This window comes from Rhamphochromis longiceps, linkage group LG23 (genome assembly GCF_057381845.1).
Source record: "Rhamphochromis longiceps isolate RC_006_pf linkage group LG23, R_longiceps_female_GT1.1, whole genome shotgun sequence".
Taxonomy (NCBI): Eukaryota; Metazoa; Chordata; class Actinopteri; order Cichliformes; family Cichlidae; genus Rhamphochromis; species Rhamphochromis longiceps.
The window spans coordinates 1,942,691-1,962,329 of record NC_140578.1 but is presented as its reverse complement, the minus strand read 5'-3'; the positions used below and the strand labels follow the sequence as shown (position 1 = coordinate 1,962,329).

Sequence of the window (19,639 nt, the reverse complement as noted above, 5' to 3'; positions counted from 1 at the left end):
GATGCAGAGATAAATAACAGATAAATAACAAATAAAGACTTGAAACACCCACTCTATGAATTTCTTTACTTTTAGTTGCGTCATTTTGCTATCGGCAATTCATTTTTCTATGGGTCGTTCTAAAATATATTTTAAATGTCTAATATATAAGGCATTTAAAAATATATAGATAAATAGAATATCCACTACGACCAAACACATTTTTATTTAAGTTCGAACACTAGTGAAACACAGCAAATTTTGCAAGTCTGACTTTACGTTTTCAAAGTAGAATAAAAATAGAAAAAAAATGAAAAATAAAAATAAAAATGAAAAAAATGAACTGTTAACATCTGTTATTTTGCCTGTCAATCTATTGAGTTTAATAACAGGAAGCAGAACTGCCCAAGCTGATAAATTCGGTCAAAGTATAGGAAAATGACAATGAGGACAGAGAACTACGACATTTAAATACAAAGAATATTTCATTATTCGACTGAAATTCCTGCAAAAATTTCAAAAAGCCTCATAAGACAAGTGTTGTTCACCTAGTCTTAGTTTTTAGTCTAGTTTTATTTAACTTTGATAACCTTTGTGAGTAGAAAATAAAATACAGACGAAAGGAGAAGATTCAAATGTAAATGCAGCTGAAGTATACCCAGGTACTGCAAACTGTAGTTTACCTTAAACCTTGAGTTTAAACTGTAGCGCAACCTTTGATGAGCCCGGTGAGCAGTAAAAATAAAATGATTGCCAAATTTTAATTTAACAGATATCCAAATCAAATGAGGGAACCAAATTAACATTCATCCATCCGTGTTCTTCTGCTGTGGCCTGTCCCAGTTGTCATGGGTCAAGATTAAGGGGTCTACGCTAACCAGGCCATCACCTACACAATAACAAATAAATTCAGAGTCTTTGGACTCTGGGAGGAAGCTGGAGAAAACCCACCCGGGGGAAAAGGGAGAACAGATAAATAAAACATGTTGACACACACGCACAAAAAAAGACACAAAATTTCACAAGGATCTTTTCATTGTTTTCTTCTGGCTGTTTTATTGGACAGATCACCTGCCTTTGTTTTTATTTTACACAGCAACACAAAAATCGCCCCACTTCATTTACTACCATTAGTACAAAATGTCTTTTACAAAAGGAGCCTCTGTCAGACTGTTGGGACAGTGTGTTGGGGTACAGCAGTGCAGAAAACTTGGAATCAAAAATCAGGAAACGAGACGTATACACAAACGGCGAGGAAACCTAAAGTGTGTGCGTACCAAACGCCCAAATGTTCTGCTACTGGGGTGGTCTTAATGTACATCCTAAGTTTGAGTAGAGCTTATTTAGACACACGAGACTATAGTATGTGCACTGAAGTGGAAAAAGTGTTACCTATACAGTACAAAACTATGCAAGGGACTTCATCTTAAAGCACCTCATGTTACCATCCCACTGCAGACTGATTTGTTTTCTTTTTTTCACTTTTGATCAGGTTGTCAAATGTAGTGTTAGTCCTACTGCACTCTGGTTGCCGTGCCAACAATCCTCGTTTGAATCAGATAGTGGAAACAGAAGAAGGCAAAATAACCTGGATGACAACATCAAATCCTATCTAATCCTTCCAGCCCGACAGGAATGAGAGAAAGAAAAATGTACAAAAATAAAAAATGAAAGGCAAACAAAACATGTGAGGTAAACCAAACGTTTTGCTGGTACCAAAGCCTCCATACCAAATAAAACTTCTCATCTCATCACAATATTACACTTCATAACAACCCAGATTTTGTAAAATGTAAATGACAATTCACACGTTTGTGTTAAAATGTCTGGTTTTGACATTCATTTGACATTAATTATGCTTATCACTAGTCCTCGTTTAATAATCATCATTATAATAGTAGTAGTAGCACATGGAAACAAGAAACAGAACATTTAATTGCCCTTTTCTGACCGATCACCTTGCTTTGTAAACAAAGAAATGGAAAAAGCCCTTCCCACCCAGCCCCCACCCCGGGGTGTCAGTCGTCAGGGTCTCAGTCTCCAGCCTTATTCCAACGGCCCACTGACACAGTCTGAGCAGTTCTTGAGTTTATAACTCATCCTTGAGGTTAGAGTCTGTGCCTTCCTCCTCCTCTTCTTCCTCCTCCTCCTCGTGCTCTTCCCCTTCCTCCTCCTCTTCGTCCTCCTCCTCCTCCTCCTTCTCTTCTTCCTCCTCATCCTCCTCCTTTGCCTCTTCTCTCCTCTTCTTGTTCTCCTCCTCGCGCTTCTTTCTCTCGTCTTCCTCTTGGCTTTCCTTCATCTTCTTCTCAGCATCCTGGAGAAAATGCGAACAATGAAAATAAATATATCAACCTATATGAAAAGCTCATTCCTTTTTATTAGTGTTGACACTGACGTGAAATTAGAATTAGGATTACAGGGTACAGGGCTAAAACGAGCATACCTTAGTTTTGCCCCATGTGTCGTTGCCAACTTCCTCTGCCAGGTTTGGATCGTTTGTGATTAGAAAGTTGTCAAAGATAGTCCCAGACTTGACCTGCAGCCAGACACAAGGGCAACGCATATTTTGTTATCAAATCTTTAAAGAAAACAAGCACAATCACAAACTCAAAGAGTTTCTTCCTGGGAAAACATGCATAGTTTTCCCAGCAGCTCACACAATACAGAGCAAGTAACCAAATTGCTGGATCAGTGTAAATAGTTTTAAAATATTTCAATAAATTTCATTATGCATTAAGATGTAAATACACATCCAGCTTACCTGCCACAAGTCGAGCCCAATCACCCCGACGCTGTCGTATTTATAGATCTCAGAATCGGCCGTGTACTCGGGGTTGTCAATCTCAGGGTGGATCCACTTGCCCTTGTAGGCAGGGTTGTCAATCTCTCTGGGCTTCCACTCACCCTGCGGACAGCAAACACACACAGAGAAACTGGGGTTAAAACACAAAGCGGCTGACAGTGTAAACAGAGTAAATATTTTTGGATAATATTCCAATCCTATTGTAGGAAGCTCGCTGATGTGCAAAGCTCAGAAAAATAGCACAGAATAAATACTGACTGCATGAAGAGTTAGAATCACTGGATATGCACCTTGTATTCAGGGTTCGTGACCATCGGTGGCTCCCACTCTCCATCCATCTCATCATCCCAGTCATCGGGCTTCTTGGCATCAGGATCTGGGATGTTCTCTGGTTTGTCCCAGTCCTGCAATGAAAACAAAAACAACAAAACATTTGAAACACGATCAACCTATCAAAACTTTTAAAAAATTGAAACAGTGTTGCACACGTGAGACAAGTACTATCATTAAAGTGATGCCCTGAAAGAATGCCAGGTCACACTGACCTCAGGTTTCTTATCGTCAGGGTCAGGAATCTTCTCCCTGTCATCCCAGTCCTCTGGCTTTTTGGCCTCGGGGTCCTTGATTTTTTTGGGAGGCAGGAAGTCCCAGTCATCCTCCAGATTGCCAGATTCCACCTTCTTATTGTCTATCTTAACCTCATAAGTGTTGTCAGGGTTGACGACCAGTGTGTACAAGTGGGTGTACTCATCATCCTGCAGGGCAGAAAAAAAGGTCAATACATGCAACTAACAGCATATTACCATGTAGTTTATTTTTAATTGTTTAAGCTCATGCGTCCTTATATTGTGGTGCTTTTTATTAGAACTAGCTTTCCCATGCGTCACCTTGCACCGGATGTCCTTGTTGATCAGGTGGTTCTTGCCTTTGTAGTTGAAGATCACGTGAACTTTCTTTGTGCCAGGGCCGCAAATATCAGGACCTGAACGAGCCCACAAATACAAAGTGACAGTGAATGTCTGTGTGTAGCAAACACTGCTCTGTTTATCCAACAAAAGCAATACCATTTAACACACCATCCTTTGGTCCACTTACCAAACATGATGTTGTAGACAGAGTCTCCATGCATGTCCTCCTGGTTGAGCTCGGAGGGAAACAGTTTAATGTAGCCTCCGCCACAGTCGATGCTCTGCTCGTGTTTCACGGAGAACTGTATGACTAAAGGCTGGCCCTTGTTGCTGAAGTCATCAAAACGGGCTGACAGTGCATAAAAACGGGCATCCTGGCTCGTCTGCAGACCTGCAGAAACAACGGTGTTACTGCAGGGAAGATCAAGCTAAACCAGCGAGTACTCCTGTTCTGTCTTAATGAAACAGTACGGGTTAATTTGATGCTCTGTTCTCAAGTTGAAGAACAGAGAGGAGGAAGACAGCCGTGTTGATACAGGCAGAGCTCCACGAGGAAGCAAACACGCGCCTCTGACAGCAGGTGTCTGACAGGGTAGTACAGTGTAATTATGCAACACATATCAGCGCCTTCCTGCTTACCTTTGTCTTTCTCTTCATCACCGTAGAATTTCCCAGCAGTCAGGACAAACTTCCCATAATCGGACTTGTGCTTGGATTCCACCCAGCGACTCATCCAGGCATCTGCACAAACAGGTTCAGAGTCAGCTGCCCAGCAATCACCAAGACAAGACTCACAAAACTCTGTTAATCCAGCCTTCGATACAGAGTGTGTGTGTGTGTGTGTGTGTGTGTGTGTGTGTGTGTGGGTGGGTGGGGGGCATACTGCGGGATTTTGTGACCGCCTTCACAGATGAAAGAACAGGACAGCTGGGAGAAGGAGGGTAGCAGTGAATGACCAGGGGAGAGATGTGCAGCAGTGGGGGGAGGGGGGAGGCAGACGGGGTGTGATAATAGCTTTGAGGGCTGGGAAACATAAAGCAGGGAATATGAATAAATCAATGAATGGATGAGTGATCGGTTGGTCTTCTAGACTAATCAGCTGACGATGTATTCCACAAATTGCGGTAAAATCATGAGAAATAACCGTAACAATCCACGCCGATATGCGGACATGAAAAATAGCCATCATCCATCTCAGTCAGCACCACAGCATCTCAAGCATGTACAGCAGCAACAAAGAAAAGCAAGCACTTCAATCCTATCTGTGTAATGTTGTGTGAAAGTGCTCACCGCCGTCTTCAAATTGCTCGCGGAAATAAACTGTGGACTCGGCCAGTACAGATGCAGCCGACACGGCCATCAAAAGCAGGCACAGTGCTGTCATGGCGACGAGCTGAAGCAGCCGGTCAAAAACGAACCAATTACAAATAAAAATGCCCGTGTAGAAAGATTTTCTCTAAATAAGGCGAAGCAGCGTTGTCTGTCAGTGCGGTATCCCCATACAGTGATGCTACAGTGAGAGCCACCGAGACGCTGCCGCTTCTCTCCTCTCGCCTCGGAACAGATGTCTGAATCTGATTGGACGACGGTTGCTAACCTCAATAAGGAAGCGCTACCGCTTAAAGCCAATCAGAGGACAGAGAATCCGGACGAATACTTTCTGCAGCCAATGGGAGCAGACCACGCGTTTGCCTGATACACGCCCAAAGGAAGGATGATGCGCCGTGGGTGAATCACATGCAAGGGGAAAATGCAATATCAGTAACAACACGAGTATAACTAAAGCTAAACAACGTGAACTACATATAAATATACATCTAAAAAAATAAATGAAATAATTCGAATCGGTAGGAAAAAAATTTTTTTCTATAAAAATAAATAATTTTTTACATTCTTAACAAATGTTTTCACGCCTGATCTCGTGCAGCATATCTATATCACCTCAGGCGTGATTTTCTTGCCTTATGTAAACTAAACTAAACACAGGAGATTCCACAGAAATATACATCACAGGCGTAACAACTCTGTAATAGGTCCCAGGGCAGATCTTTTTTTGGGGGGGGGGGGGTGTCCTTACCTCCACATTGTACCAGAACAAACACAGCATAGCATATAGCAATAATAAGACATATCAATGGCATCAGTGCAGCTTGTAACCAGCACCACGGATAACAACCGCAGTCGGGGGTTGGGTCAGCGGACAAATTTACTTAAAGCCTACAAACACACACACAAGCCCAAAATAGATTCAGCCTTGCTAATGTAACATAAAGACACCTGTAATATGTGCAAGCTACAAAAAGCCACAGGTCCTCGCAGACTTACTCGATGGGCAAGCTTATAACAAGCACACTGATTTATAGAATTCCTCATTCAACAATTTGTTTTCTACATATATCACACACTCACATACTGACGAGTGCTTATTTTGAACATATGACTGGTACCAATGTTTCAAACCTTTAAACAAACTTCATCTCTCGGGCCTTGCATTCAGCAAAGTCAACACGTTCATAGGGAGCAAGAACAAGTAATTTAGTTCCCAGCATCTATCAAAACATTGTAGAGTGTAAAATTACTGTGTCAATATTTGCACAACTGAAAATGTAATAAAAATGTATAAAGCATAAAAATACAGGCTTTCCTCTAGTCCACTTTACTGTAATCCTGTCAATATAAGTACCCAGTGTAACATAGAGGAGGGCCCTCTAAGGTAGTTTTCTCGACTGGGTCCCAGGTGCTGCCCTGCCTGCCATATTCAAATTCGAACATTAATGTGGAGTCAAATCACTGAAATCGATGACGATTGTTGTTTACCAGGTTTTTATTTCTTTAAACCGTGTCTGACAGGTTCTCTCTGTGTTCTTATTGTGATGTGACCCTCAGCTTTGAAGCAGACTGTGTTGATGATAGATGAATTATACCAACAAAAGAGTCAAGCACACCACTAAGTAACAACTGTATATTAAGTAACAGTACAGTAAAACCTATAAAATGTTTTTATAAAACACAAGTATGTAAAAGGGTGAGTTTCCAGAGGTCCAATGCTTTAGAGACAAAGTCCTTCACAGTAAGAGCTTCAAGTAACACTTCCATCACCACTGGTCCTTGCACGTTCATTTTAAAAAGAATAAAAAAAATCTAACAAAATAAAATAAGTGCACATTTAGAGTACTCCACGAAACTAATCTGGTCCAGTAAAATGTTCAAATATGGCACAAATGATATTAATAAATAATCTGTGCTGATATAAGCACAATGTTTGACATGCCACTAGTAACACATGAATTACAAACTCATATGAACACAAACAACAGTGCGAGTCAGACTTTGGCCGAGGGGATTAGATATAAATAGTGAAAAGGAAAAAAAAGTCTCCCTCTGCGCCATACTCTGCACAGACACCATCTTCTTCACCCCTTCGTCTTGACAGGATTCAAACCAGGCAGGTGAAGAAGAGCAGCCACACTTCCTGTGACGCTGCCCATCTCTGCAGGCTGGGTCACGCTGCTCTGCCCTCTAACCCTGGATCTGCCCTGATGTCTGGCCTTCTGTGACGGGACCTGGACAGACACATGTTGCATCTGTGGGGGGAGGGGGAAGTATGCAGTGCAGAGCAAAGAAGACACATCTCTGTGGCTCTGTATGCAGATGGGCTGGTAAAGCAATCTTACACCTCCAGGTCTGTCTCTCTGTTTCCTCCTCGCTCTAGGGAAGAAAGAAGTTGATCCTCTGAGGTATGGACTTGCATCCTTGGGCTGAGAACAGTCTCTCCTCTTTGGGAACATACAGCATTGCCTTGGCCACCTCATCCAGCGTGGCTTCATCTGTTTCCAGACCTCGTGCTGCGTATGCGTCCCGTGCACAGAGCTTAATGTGACGGTACTCCAGGGGCAGAAAGGGCACAAAGAAGTCAATCAGGTGACCAGACATCAGCTCACTCTGAGCAAAGCCACCTGGGATATTAAAACAAAACAGGAAATAGAAACATATTTAACGTTTTAACAATGTGTTTTGGTTCTTTTTTATCATACGCTGTATATAAAAGATGGCATTCATGCAGTTTTCTTCCAGGTATGAAAAATAAAGCCAGTGTACTGATTCTTTGGTCAGCAGGGGGGCAATTCCTGAGGTGGTCTGTGACCTCGGTCATCACTTTCCTGCTAATTTTGTAACCAGAAACATAAACATGGTATGTTTTAACGTGTGATTAACCACGTGAGTAATGAAGTTGTTAACCAGTAAGTGTACAAAATCCACCCCTCACTCATGAGTACCAGATTCAAAGATGAGGCTTCACAATAGGACCTCACTAACCCATGGGTAACACTATGCTGGTCTAAGCTGTTTTTATATTACTTTAGCGGCTTTCAGCAAATAATTTCAAGCCACTGAGCAACCAGAACACCCGAGTAACTTAATGGCTTAAAAAAAGGCTCAAAGCTTAAGAAAACCCACCAGGCAACCTTTACAAAAACTTTACTGCTCACCTTGAGACTCCATAGTCTCAGCTCGCAGCCGATGCTCCAGGTCTTCCATACCGATGTCCTCTCGATTCTGGCCAGAGTGCCAGAAGTCCAGCGCCACGTCGTTGATTGTTGCACCACCAATGTTACTGCAGTGACAACAGCAAAAACACAACATTATATGTCTACAGCTGCTGAGCTTCTCAGGGAGACTCGATTCTTTCTGGTTTGGCAGCAAAGTTTCTTTAATACAAGTTGCTCTTAGATAAATGATCACAGTTCAAAGATGGCCAGTAATTCACTCACATCTCTGAACCATAACTGTTGAGTGAAAAACGGCTTTTTCTATTTTTGACTGAACAGACTGTTAGTCAGGACAAATCTGACTTGAGGAATTGAAAACATGAAAAATCCATACAGCTCATCCTTCACCACTGATGAGCTGCCAGGCTATCTGGACAGGAAGTGCACAGAGAGCTTTACAGCTTCATCAAACTGTGCCTGAAACAGTCAGCTAACCTGAGGAAGAGGAAGATGGCCCTGCGGTAGCTGACCCCATCTACGTTGTCATAGTGATCCATGAAGGGCTTGATTGCGTCGATGAGGCCCGGATGAAGCTTTTCAGCCTCATCGAAGATGAACAGAGTCTGAGGGCAGCGCAGCACCATGTCTCGAATTGCTTCTCTCAGCTGACCCTGGATTTCAGGCAAAAAAAAAAAAAAAAAAAACATAAGTCAAACATTATTATCATTTTATAACATTTCAGATCTGACAAAAGCTGATTATTATTTCCTTTCAAGCTTGATATATAAAGATACTAAACTGGGCATAAAATATTACAAACTGAGATAACTTAAACCAACAGCCGACATTTATCTAGAATGTTTTAATCTTTTTAAACGAATATATAAATGTGCCATTGTTGGTAAAAGTTCTTTAAAAGAATTAGCCCTGTTATATGCCACAGAGGTTCAGTGGGAGGCTGTACTACAACACGTAGACACGTTAAAGTCCACATTTGCACACTTTGCAGACTTGAGGGCATGAGGGTAGAGGTTATCCCGTGAACTGCATATACCTATTTATATTTGGATAGCTCTGTACTATGCACCATGTATTAATGCTATGTAAACACAATTTTGAAATCAGCTGCAGTGACTGTGAAAAAATGCGCTCAAATGAGACTGAGCTGGCACCTCTGACCCGGTTGGACAAACGCCAGGTTCCAAACATCCATTTCTCTGAGTATTTGTGTCGCAGCATCAGTGTTGACTTAAAGCATCTGTCCAAACCATGACTGCTATCACTCTTATGATGAATTACAACACAGAATAAATATCTATGTAAGCAAAGCAGCGTCCAGAGAACACAGGTATATGTTCCTGGCACAGGACGGCCATCGCTGTGCCAAGTGGGCTCACCTTGTACGTGTCCACCAGCCTGGCGTGCGGGAAGTGGAACGGGGCGATGAACAAACGGACACACTCGCTCTTCACCCCGTCCCGGTACAAGTTATCAGCAATGATCCGGGCCACAAAGTTCTTGCCTGTGCCGGACCAGCCGTGGAAGGAGAGCGTCAGGGGCTTGTTGGACTCGGGGTTGTTGATGAAACCCTGGATGGCTTTCAGAACCACGGACTGAGCCAGATGTTGCCCGTGGAGCTTCGTCTGAAGGTCTCTTGCTAGACCTGCACATGAGACCATAGATTTTTGATTTTAAAGGCACCGGCAAATATGAATAAAGTGCTCTGTGTTAAAATGTCTACTTTTAAAATATGTGATATAGCCAATAAAACGTAAAGTTGTTAAAGGGCTGCATCAGGCACTGAAGCTAAAGCCCTTATCAGATGATGAGTAACTGTGTGCAGTGTTGGGTGAATTCACAAACAGACGATTACAAAGAATAATGAGGGGAAACGACCAACACACGCTTGGGGCAAAGCGGGCAGCCACAGAGCAGCAGTGCGATACCTGTGATGTTGTTGGTTATCCTGCAGTCTCCGGACTCGCAGCACTGACCCAGGCTACAGTACCACTGATGCAGCAGGCTCATGTAGTCCTGAGGAAACCCTGCCCAGATATCCCTGGTAGGAACTGCTCGCATCACAAGAGCAGGGCGAGAGAAGTCCGTGTTTATAACAGTGTAATAACGAATCGTAAAAATAAAAATATTGCAAAATTCGCACGAGGCACGATGTAGCTTGCGAAATGAGCGCTTTCGTTATAAAATGGTTTTAATTTCTTTTACCATCTCTTACCTTGCTGGGTGGCATCATCCTGATTGGGCTGACACTCCCCCTCCCAGATATTGCAATAAATATAATTAAAATAGTAAGTAGAGACGTTGCTAATGCTATCGAAATGGAAGAAGTCGGCCTGTGCCGAGACAGCCCAGAGCAGCAGGAGAAAGCACCGCGCAGACATCGCGAACAGGCTGACGTGAAGCGGTCCAAACGACACTGAACACGAAGCCCCGTTTCTGCTCTCCCATTTATCTGAACGCGGTGGTCCACCGGCGGCCTGCTTTGACTGGGATACCCCTCCCCGCCCCCGACAACGTCTCCCTGCTGAAGCCAAAGAGGGGCGCTTGTTGTGCGGTTTGCCGCGGGCGGGCGGTTACTACCCCATTCCCTACTGCTCACGTCAAATTTGATTGGAGCCATTTTAAATGGGAGCGAAGCCTGTACTGCAACGCCATACGGCAAATGTCACGCTACCGAGGTAAGAGGCTTGCGTGTCCACAAACAACCCACGGTCAGCAACGCCAGCTAGATATTCCCGCCTTTGGGAGGTCAGCAAGTGACCAAATCGAACTCCTTTCCATTACATAACGTCACTTCCGTCGAAAAGTCGTACACTTGTTCTCAATCTTATTTACTTTTCATAGTTGTGTCATTAGACTTTACTACTCCACTGTTTGCACAACTGGTTTAGTAATATAAGATCAGTTCATTTGGCGCTCATACACGTCACCCATCGAGAAAGGGAGGAGAAAAACAGATGCACACAAATGAGTCAATAACAAATATTTTATTGTTACAAATTGAAGTCAACAGGATCAGGTCACAATCCAGACGTAATAGCACGAGCAGGGTCTGAACACCGATTCCTGCAGGTGAAAATCTGTCAACATCACTTTCCAGCTTTTGAGGAAACAGCACCATTTAGATTTATTATGAAGTGACAGACTTGTGCTTGATTGTGCTTCAGTGTCTGAGGCTTCACACCTGTGTAGAGAAGAAATCATTAAAATACAAGTACAGACTACTAACAGAAGAGTTAACTAGCAGTTAATGACCACATGACCTCAGAAAAAAATGGAACGGTAAGGGTTATAATCAGCTTAAGTCATCTGGCAAAATCAGATCATCACTAGTCTTGTGGCCACCTTAAATAATTGTGATTTAGGACTGGACAAAAACACTCACCAGGTAAAGAACTTGAACTTTCCCCCCATCTGAAAAAGAAGAATGAAAAACCTTATTACAAGTCAGCGACTGGCTGATTCATATTTTATTCACTGGGTTGCTCAGTGACAGACTGTCCACATGAGTGTTCAGGTCAGACATTTGTTGTAACATCACTGAACCCCTTATGACCATTGTGCACTTTTAAGTCAGTTTTCTCACCTCAGTCACTCTGGTGTGGTCCACACTGGGTCTCCATCCCTCACACAGAACCTGAAGATATGAGAGCATCAGTCAAACATGCACATCAACTGCAAAGATGAAGGAGTCAACGCTGACCTGGTCAGCTAGAGCTAATAAACAGACTCCATGGTTTAAAGTCAGTCTGTACTTTGTCATCACACAGGCCAGACTACAAGGATCAAATGATCTTTACTGCAAGAAAGTGATCCCAGAAAATATGCAAGTGGCTCCTTCAGACCCAGCTCTATAAACCTCAACAGCACGGGGCCCATTCTGGGTCTGAGGAGCTAAAAATGACACGATTTCATACTCACCATGAGTGTTTAATCATCTTCTGAATGGTGATGAGTCGCGAGCCCGCTCGTTCTGTAAAAACAAATTAAGTTTCGGGTAAATTTACAGAACCATGCTCACTTTTTTTCAACAACATTAAAAATCCAGATCAGAGTCTGTTACAAATTATCCTCAACTGGATCAGCGACCTGATTCAAACTCATCACATCTGAAAGCTGTTAGCTGCTGTGCAGGGATGTCACCAGAAATGATACCTAACGCTAACATTTGATACAAAAAAAAAAAAAAAAAAAAAAAAAAAAAAGGAGATCACGTGCTTTTCTTTGGTACTGCAGGCAGTGTATGTACTAAGCTGCCATATTTCTAGATACATTCTTACATATTAGAGGAAATCCAACAGCACAGGAAACACTACCTGTGGAAAAGGACCATTTATGCAGCCGCCATAATAGCTCCGCTTAAACTCATATGGCAGAGTTCGTATTTTGCTATGAATGATGTACTTTACACTTTTTAGGTGGAGTAAGCGATCAAAGAATGATGCAGTTTCATACAGTCCAAGCACCACAAGTTAACAAAGCACTTAAAACTTCAAAGACTTAAAGCTGAGCAAGTTTTAATTCAAGGCATCATCCTGATGATGTTACCATTGAGACGGCTGTTATTTCATAGGTTAAATGGTTTGCTGTGGTAATTCTAGTCATGCTTATCCTTTTGTATAACAAGTCTATAAATGTGTAATTACCACACTATGCAATTTAGTCTGTGCCTTGTTAAAAGTGTTATTTGAGATAAATTATCTGCCACCATGTCAGTGTGTGAATGGTCATTTTGTCCATCAACTGTATTGACATGTGTAGTTCTATTGGTGCAGAGCATCAGGTTTGTGGTACTGTGACATCCCCGCTGCAGTGTTTGAGATTTAATGCTTACCAGCAGAGCAGCAACGAGTCAGACAGCAAGGTGTTCACATCTGAAGAGAAAGAACTAGATTATCACTTTGTTTTAAACACATAAGTGATTGTGGGACTACATAAGTTGATGCTCAGCTAGGAGCGAAAGACGATAGTTATTCTTCATAGTTTAATCTGTTGAACTATGCACTCATCACTGCATCGAGCTTCATTAAAAGAAACGTAGAGCAGGATTTCAACTCACCTCCACTTTGCCTTTTGTGGGACTCCTGAAAAAAAAAAAAAAAAAATTAAATATATAAGTTTAGACAGAACTCAAACCCAGTGACCCTCAAAGGTTGCAGAGGCCGACACATCAGCTAGGAGCGAAAGACAACAGTAATTCTTCACAGTTTAATCTGCTGAACTATGCACTCATCATTGCATCGAAACAGTTTTATTTTTACAGGCCGGCTCCTCAAAGAAAAAACCTACCTGCAGCCGATCCAAGAATGCACATCTGGATCCAACATCAGGACCGTCTGCAAAGCACGAGAGACGCATCGTTGAAGAGTCCAAATTTTAACATGCATGTATGTAATATAGTTTTAACTGCATCAGAAAAAAGTCCTCTTTCACTCTTTTTCAGAGAGATTCCCATCGTTTTAAAAACAAAAGTCATCATTAACAGTTTCTTATGGTAACACATGATCAAGAATTTACATCCATTACCTGTTAGCGATAGGACTCGGACCTGAGGACACCTGTGGGTAAAAATAAAGTGATTAAAATGATATAAACTTTTAAGCTCACAGGTTGGGAGTAAGTAGTGCCTCAGATAATACAACTTGGTGGTTGGAGTATCATCACATCTTCTCAAGAGTAGCAAATAAGTGTCATCACAGGAGCACAAATTTATGGCAAAGACTGATGCTTCCCTGAGGTGTTAGCAGAGAAAACTACACGTGTGGATCAGGACTCCAGGAACAGCGTTACAAGTCAGTGTTGTGGCCAAATATTTAACATTTTCATTTAAAATAGATTTCCTGTTCATTTGTTGTACATTGTGTACAAATCACACTTTGCCAGTCAAATGAAAGCAGTAATATCCCCATTAGTTTTACATGCAAATATTAGTTTATCCATGCAAAGGCACACTGGGGTTATTAATACTTAGGTTTGAAATATTTGTAAATATGGCCCCGCACCCAAGCAATTAAAAAGGCACCTTCAATTTCAGCTTTAGGAATTTTATCATTATAGTTTGATTTAAGAGCAAGTGTAGTCTCTCCACAGCGAACACCTTAGAGAAGCACAAGTTTCCTCTGCAAACACTCATCCTCACCTCCTCAGTCCCCTACAGACCAGTCACATCTCTGGGCTTTCACAGCACCTGTAGAAACACTCTTGTTAGGACTATTACAATGAATGGGAAAAGCAAGAAACTCAAAGGAAAAACTATATATGGAAGTCTCAGTGTAGAAAATGCTCAGAAATCACTTCTGTCCACTACTCTTACACTTTAAATCATCACCGACATCCATTTAGGGAAACAAAATAAAAAAAATAACTAAAAATTCAGGGTTTAAAGCAGAATTCCTTACCATCAAGCATCTGCTGATGTCGAGAAGTCAGGATGAGCATCGTGATCCTTCATCTTTGAAGAGCCGTCTGTATTTTTGAGTGTTTTAAGTTGTTAATCTGTCAGATTTAACCCAAACACGACAGGAAGGTTAACATTTTTAATTAAAATCCTCATAACTTAACACAAAGTTATATACACCCACTAAATACGCTGCATGGCCAGCAGCAGGAGCCGTGCAGCTAAGCTAACCGGCCCACAGTTTCTCACAGCCTTTGCCCCGTCTTGTCAGGAATGTTGCCTTTACTTCACATCGACTCAGATGTCCCTAGCAACATTATGTCATCATATGTAAGCGGGACTAAACTGCACCGAGGCTGCTTTTAAAACAGGAGCTAACGATCCGCAGGCCAACACGCGATCTGTTGCACGTGGATGAGGCCTGCTAGGCTAACGCTTATTAGCTCTAAAGAGCTTCCACTTAAAAATGCCACCGAGTACAACGTTACCTACATGATAGGTTAACAGTTATTACTGCGGGCGTACAATAAAGTCAAAAACCACGAGACAAACACTAAAGCTGAAAAACCCCAACCAACTCACCAGTAAGTCGTCCGAGGAATGAGGCAGAGAAGCGGGCGCGAGGCGCTTTTATAGAAGCTACCGCACAGCCTGATGGGAAAAACATGGCTGGCTGAGCAGCGCCCCTGCTGGACGAGTCGGTCTGTGAACGCGCAACGTGTGCGACATGTTTTTGTATTTTAACTGAATACTTGTGCCCTGAAAAAACTCTGCTTTGATTCATTTGTAATTGTTCAGCTGCTCCCTTTAGGACTTCTCTCCTCTTCTGTCACACCAACCACCTGCATCTGCATTTCCACCTTCACAGGGAATGGATGGAGCTAGCTCCACATTCAACATCTGTCGTGTATCCACGGTTCCTCCGCACAGGTCTGCACAGGTCCAAACCAGCTCAGGTTCAACTGTTCAACCTCAACACTATCTTTAACTCCACTACCTTCCACTCCACCTCCTGTGCTGCCGTCTCCATCATCACAGGTCTCACTAGTAGCTTGTAAACCTTCCCTTTCTGTCACAAATCACCCCTGATACTCGCCTCTACCCACTCCACCCTGAATGCACTCTCTTCTTCACCTCTGTTGTTTGTTGCTTTGGATGGTTGACCCCAGGTATTTAAACTCATCCATGCCTCTACTTCTCCAGGCTCACCTCCACCTGCTGCCTACTCTCACTACAGATCACAGTGTCTGTGAACATGAGAGTCCTTGAGACTCCTGCCTGGCCTCATCTGTCAACCTGTCCACCACCACCGTAAACAAGAAGGGGCTGAGAGCAGCATCACCCCCTGCCTTGAACCCATCTCACTCCTATCTGATAATGAATATTGAGAGAGACTAACTTCTCTGAATGTTTAGCATTTAACATTCTGTTGGTTCTGCATACCATACCTGTAACCAAGACAGTTACCTATTCCCTGGTGTTTTTGACATAATCACCTCTGTATTATTTGTCTTACTGTTTCATCTTCTCACCCTACAGGCTGTTGGTGCCATATGTTTAGTCTCTTTTTAGCAACCACATGTAAATCATCTTGTGTACCATCATAGATGGCAGAGTTTTTCAGTGGTTCAGGATCAGCCAGACACTCTCTGGGCTTGCAAGCCCACCGTTTACCAGGATACTTAATGAAGAGAAACAGGACTTTTCTTTTCTTCATACTGCATCACCCTCTTCATACAGAACCACAGTTCCTCTCTATCACATGCTTCCTCTTTGAGGCACAAACAAGTACACAGGTACTAAAACTGTGTTACACAGTGTAATCAAAAAGCCTTTAAAAAAATTATTATTAAAAGGCTGAGATAGAAAACCAAGGGTGACCGGTATATGTAAAAAATCTGCATTAACTGAGGTGAAATTTTAGATCCCAATGTTAATTTTCACTATTATGGATTGAAAAACGTATTTTTCCATAATGTAGGAGTCAAAGTACCCAGACTGATCCAAAAAATCCTCACATTAGTCTGTTTGCTTCTTAAATTAATGTAACTTTCTTGAACAACCTCCTCCTGCTGGAGCCTGCAGGCACACTGTGTCCTGCATTATTATTTAATCTGCAGGTCCCACCTCGCAGACGCGCCTCGTGTCAGGTTCTATTTTTAAAGTCCCTCGACACTTGCACAAGTGTTTTTGAAGTCCCTGCCGATAAAGAGCGCAGTGAGGTGGAAGAAGGGCCACGCTCTTCTGAGAATAAAAAGATGTCAACAAACTGAGTGCGCAAATATAGACTGGAGCGGGGTGTAGCATTTCCACCACGCTAAGTGCACCAAAGGGGCAATTTAAAAAAAATGTTTAATCAAACTGCTAAAATCAACAGAACTCAGATATTTTTGATAGCTGGGTGTTTAATAAATAGTTATACATTTGATCCTGGAGGTGACAGGATACGTACACTAGGCTCAAAAGCAGTCCCCTGATAACCTACGAGGCTGAATAAACAGACTTCGTGTCACTTCAAGTAAACCAAACATCTCTGGGGTTTAGAGTCCGACTGAAAAAGAGAAAACACACAGTGAGCAGCAGGTGTTTAGCTGGAAATGCCTTGTTAATGCCACACGTCAACTGTGTGATACCATCATGTCCATATGGACCAAAGTCCCTTGAGGAATGCTTCCCACACCTCGGTGAATCTACCCACAAAACAGGAAAAGGCGGTCCAACACGGCACCAGCGTGATTTGAGGGGAAGCATGACAAAAAGCTCACAGGAGTAAACTCATGGAGATTTAATATTTTGCATCAATAAACAGGAGAATTGGATACAATCAATGGTTATGATGAGAAGGAAATAAAAAATACATTTGTTTTGATTGCTCTCTATCACGCAATACTGAGCAGAACTGAAATGAATGGCGAGGCCTCCACTCAGACTTCACAAACACAAAACATGGGAAAAAAATACAAAGAAATTTCTTAGAATCCTTCATGTTGATTATTTTCAAAAGGCATTTTTGTCTGATTCTGATGAATTCAATTCAACAAGCGTTTCGCTGGTTTTGCATACAGCACCAACTATATGCTCGTCTCTGCAGATCCCTTCACCAGATACATGAATATATGGCTTAAAGGGTCTCACTGAACACAATGGCCAAATATTTAGGAGATACAATAATCAAATCACAAAGATTAAAAAAAGAAGGGGGTCAACAGGGGGGCTGTTGTGAGCTTGCTACCGCATTTTCAGGCAAAGATAAATATATTTTTATTTCTTCATCTCATCCAACTACCATTGCATTCAGATCCAACCGATGCAGCTGCAAATAAGAGAAAGAAGAATGGTTCAACAAAGCTGGGGGTGTACAGCAGGATAAATATGTGGTTCTGAAACTTGGAAAACAGAAGATTCAACCAGCAGAACAACGTCTGGACTGTAGCAGCACTATGAAAGTGCACCAGTATTTTTAAAGGCCGTCTCACGTTTTCGCTCTTCGCACTCCGACAACGTGCAAGCGAATAACGAGGCGCCCCACTCTGATCTGAAGGGAAAACGAGAACAAAACCAGACTTTACAGACTCAGTTCGAGCTTTACGTCCTCTTCATGGACCTGCTGTCCAGAAAGACAAAAGTATGTAAACAATCATTTGTTCATAAATGCCTTCAAAACCTTCTCAGAAGACTGTTTTGGTCTCTGTCCAGACAAAAGTCCCTTCAGCCTTTTCTCTAAACCTTTTTTTTGGCATAATGGACAGAATTTGTCCTCCCACAGGCAAACTTTGTTTTTTCTATCAGTATTGCATATTTGAAATCAGCCACAACTCCCGAAATCAGCGTTTAGATGCTATGGCTTTCTGCAGGGCTTCGTTTCTGGATAATACTCGAGACACAGAACAGCGAGAGTGATCCAAATGGGTGGCAAAGGTAACTCTGAAATGGGAACGAAACATTAAAAGGCTAAATGGAATGACTCCTAAGGATGTAAAGGTTCAGATTCAGATCCTCAAATATGTTTTTACACTATTGCCGCAAAGAAAAATAAACAATAAGAGCATTAGAAATAAAAAAAGAATATATATTTATATATCCATCATATGTATATCTATATATAAACAGTTCTAACTAGTTGCAGGCAAGCAGAGATTTTCCTCTCCCGCCCCTTTAAGATTCATCCGTTCCACCGTTATAAGGCTGTCAGACTCTGGGTGGGGGCACCAGCTTTCTTTCCTCAGTTACCAGATTCCCTGAGATGTAGAGCGCCGTTTTATTTCTCGTGCTATTACTTGAGCCAAACACCATTGACCACAGACCCCCACCCCCCCAGCAAAAAACTATAGATGTAGGAAAGGAGTGTTGCTCTGGCTCATCCTGTGGAGCTGCTGAAGGGTGTGGATGAGCGGGAGGCACGTGACCTCTCCACTCTGTGCTGCTGAGTCTCATGTTGGCAGGTGGCGGGTATCAGTGGATGAGAGACTGACCAAATAAGGAGAGGAGCTTTACTAATATTCATGTTACATCTTTGATGCTTTTCATTCATTTCCATATTGTTTTACAGTCAAATGCAAAGCAGTGTAGAGATTCAATCATCAGTCATTCCAAGGCTTGAATAACAAGTGGTTTCTGCAAAAGAGTTCTTATGAAGACTCTGTTGTGTGTGCATTCTTGATGCATCCGAGTGCGGCGCGCTCTTCTCAGTGCCTCTGGGAGGCTAATCTCTTTAATAGCGGCTCGTCGTAGACCCAGCACTCGCCGTCCTCGTGGAATAGCTACAGAAACACAGAGCAATGAGAATTATACTCGATATCTGAAGTATTTCTGAAAGTAAAATTACAATGTTGTCACTGATCTCTCTGAGATGTGTGGAATTTAAAGTTTGCGGTACGGAGAAGGCTTCGCTTCCATTGCCACGACAGTTATGGCTGCGATATGTCAAATACACCGTGTGTTTACTTTCCTTAGTGTCCATGACGACGACACAAGCTCAGAGAGAGACTCGTGTTAGTCTCTGATGGCTATTTGGTTCTGGGAAAGTGCAGGATTCATGCACGGT

At 42.4% G+C, this 19,639-nt stretch overlaps 3 protein-coding genes and 5 non-coding genes across 11 annotated transcripts in view; all 8 read right to left on the bottom strand.

The window, feature by feature from the left end:
• Nucleotides 1-1,007: 1,007 nt before the first annotated feature.
• Nucleotides 1,008-5,248, bottom strand: calr (calreticulin). The gene is made up of 9 exons (XM_085398641.1): nt 4,981-5,248; nt 4,330-4,431; nt 3,878-4,081; nt 3,670-3,764; nt 3,328-3,537; nt 3,073-3,186; nt 2,741-2,884; nt 2,423-2,515; nt 1,008-2,293 (listed from the first exon to the last, which is right to left on the bottom strand). Exons 1-9 carry the CDS (start codon nt 5,072-5,074, stop codon nt 2,069-2,071), a joined length of 1,281 nt encoding a protein of 426 aa, XP_085254767.1. The 5' UTR covers nt 5,075-5,248; the 3' UTR covers nt 1,008-2,068.
• Nucleotides 5,249-6,638: 1,390 nt separating this feature from the next.
• Nucleotides 6,639-11,052, bottom strand: tor3a (torsin family 3, member A). The gene is made up of 6 exons (XM_085399352.1): nt 10,414-11,052; nt 10,127-10,249; nt 9,578-9,843; nt 8,676-8,851; nt 8,181-8,305; nt 6,639-7,646 (listed from the first exon to the last, which is right to left on the bottom strand). The coding sequence occupies exons 1-6, from the start codon at nt 10,577-10,579 to the stop codon at nt 7,399-7,401; spliced, it is 1,104 nt and encodes a 367-aa protein (XP_085255478.1). The 5' UTR covers nt 10,580-11,052; the 3' UTR covers nt 6,639-7,398.
• Nucleotides 11,053-11,170: 118 nt separating this feature from the next.
• osbpl9 (oxysterol binding protein-like 9) overlaps nt 11,171-19,639 on the bottom strand; it is a 46,060-nt gene continuing 37,591 nt past the window's right edge. For all 4 annotated transcript variants that reach the window (XM_085399349.1, XM_085399348.1, XM_085399351.1 and 1 more), the window contains 9 exons: nt 15,178-19,355; nt 14,597-14,693; nt 14,338-14,385; nt 13,725-13,756; nt 13,488-13,534; nt 13,258-13,282; nt 13,033-13,072; nt 11,584-12,171; nt 11,171-11,382 (listed from right to left, as the gene is read on the bottom strand). In XM_085399349.1, coding sequence (XP_085255475.1) covers nt 19,281-19,355 — 75 coding nt within the window. In that variant the 3' untranslated portion in view covers nt 11,171-11,382; nt 11,584-12,171; nt 13,033-13,072; ... (4 more) ...; nt 14,597-14,693; nt 15,178-19,280. The remainder of the gene's footprint in view (nt 11,383-11,583; nt 12,172-13,032; nt 13,073-13,257; nt 13,283-13,487; nt 13,535-13,724; nt 13,757-14,337; nt 14,386-14,596; nt 14,694-15,177; nt 19,356-19,639) is intronic.
• LOC146640926 (small nucleolar RNA SNORD47) lies at nt 11,459-11,533 on the bottom strand. The gene has a single exon (XR_014909854.1). It is a non-coding gene; the product is annotated as a small nucleolar RNA SNORD47 (small nucleolar RNA).
• LOC146640925 (small nucleolar RNA snR60/Z15/Z230/Z193/J17) lies at nt 13,137-13,219 on the bottom strand. The gene has a single exon (XR_014909831.1). It is a non-coding gene; the product is annotated as a small nucleolar RNA snR60/Z15/Z230/Z193/J17 (small nucleolar RNA).
• On the bottom strand, nt 13,361-13,442 carry LOC146640924 (small nucleolar RNA snR60/Z15/Z230/Z193/J17). Its single transcript, XR_014909832.1, has one exon. It is a non-coding gene; the product is annotated as a small nucleolar RNA snR60/Z15/Z230/Z193/J17 (small nucleolar RNA).
• Nucleotides 13,603-13,685, bottom strand: LOC146640923 (small nucleolar RNA SNORD79). Its single transcript, XR_014909843.1, has one exon. It is a non-coding gene; the product is annotated as a small nucleolar RNA SNORD79 (small nucleolar RNA).
• On the bottom strand, nt 14,462-14,531 carry LOC146640922 (small nucleolar RNA SNORD75). The gene has a single exon (XR_014909835.1). It is a non-coding gene; the product is annotated as a small nucleolar RNA SNORD75 (small nucleolar RNA).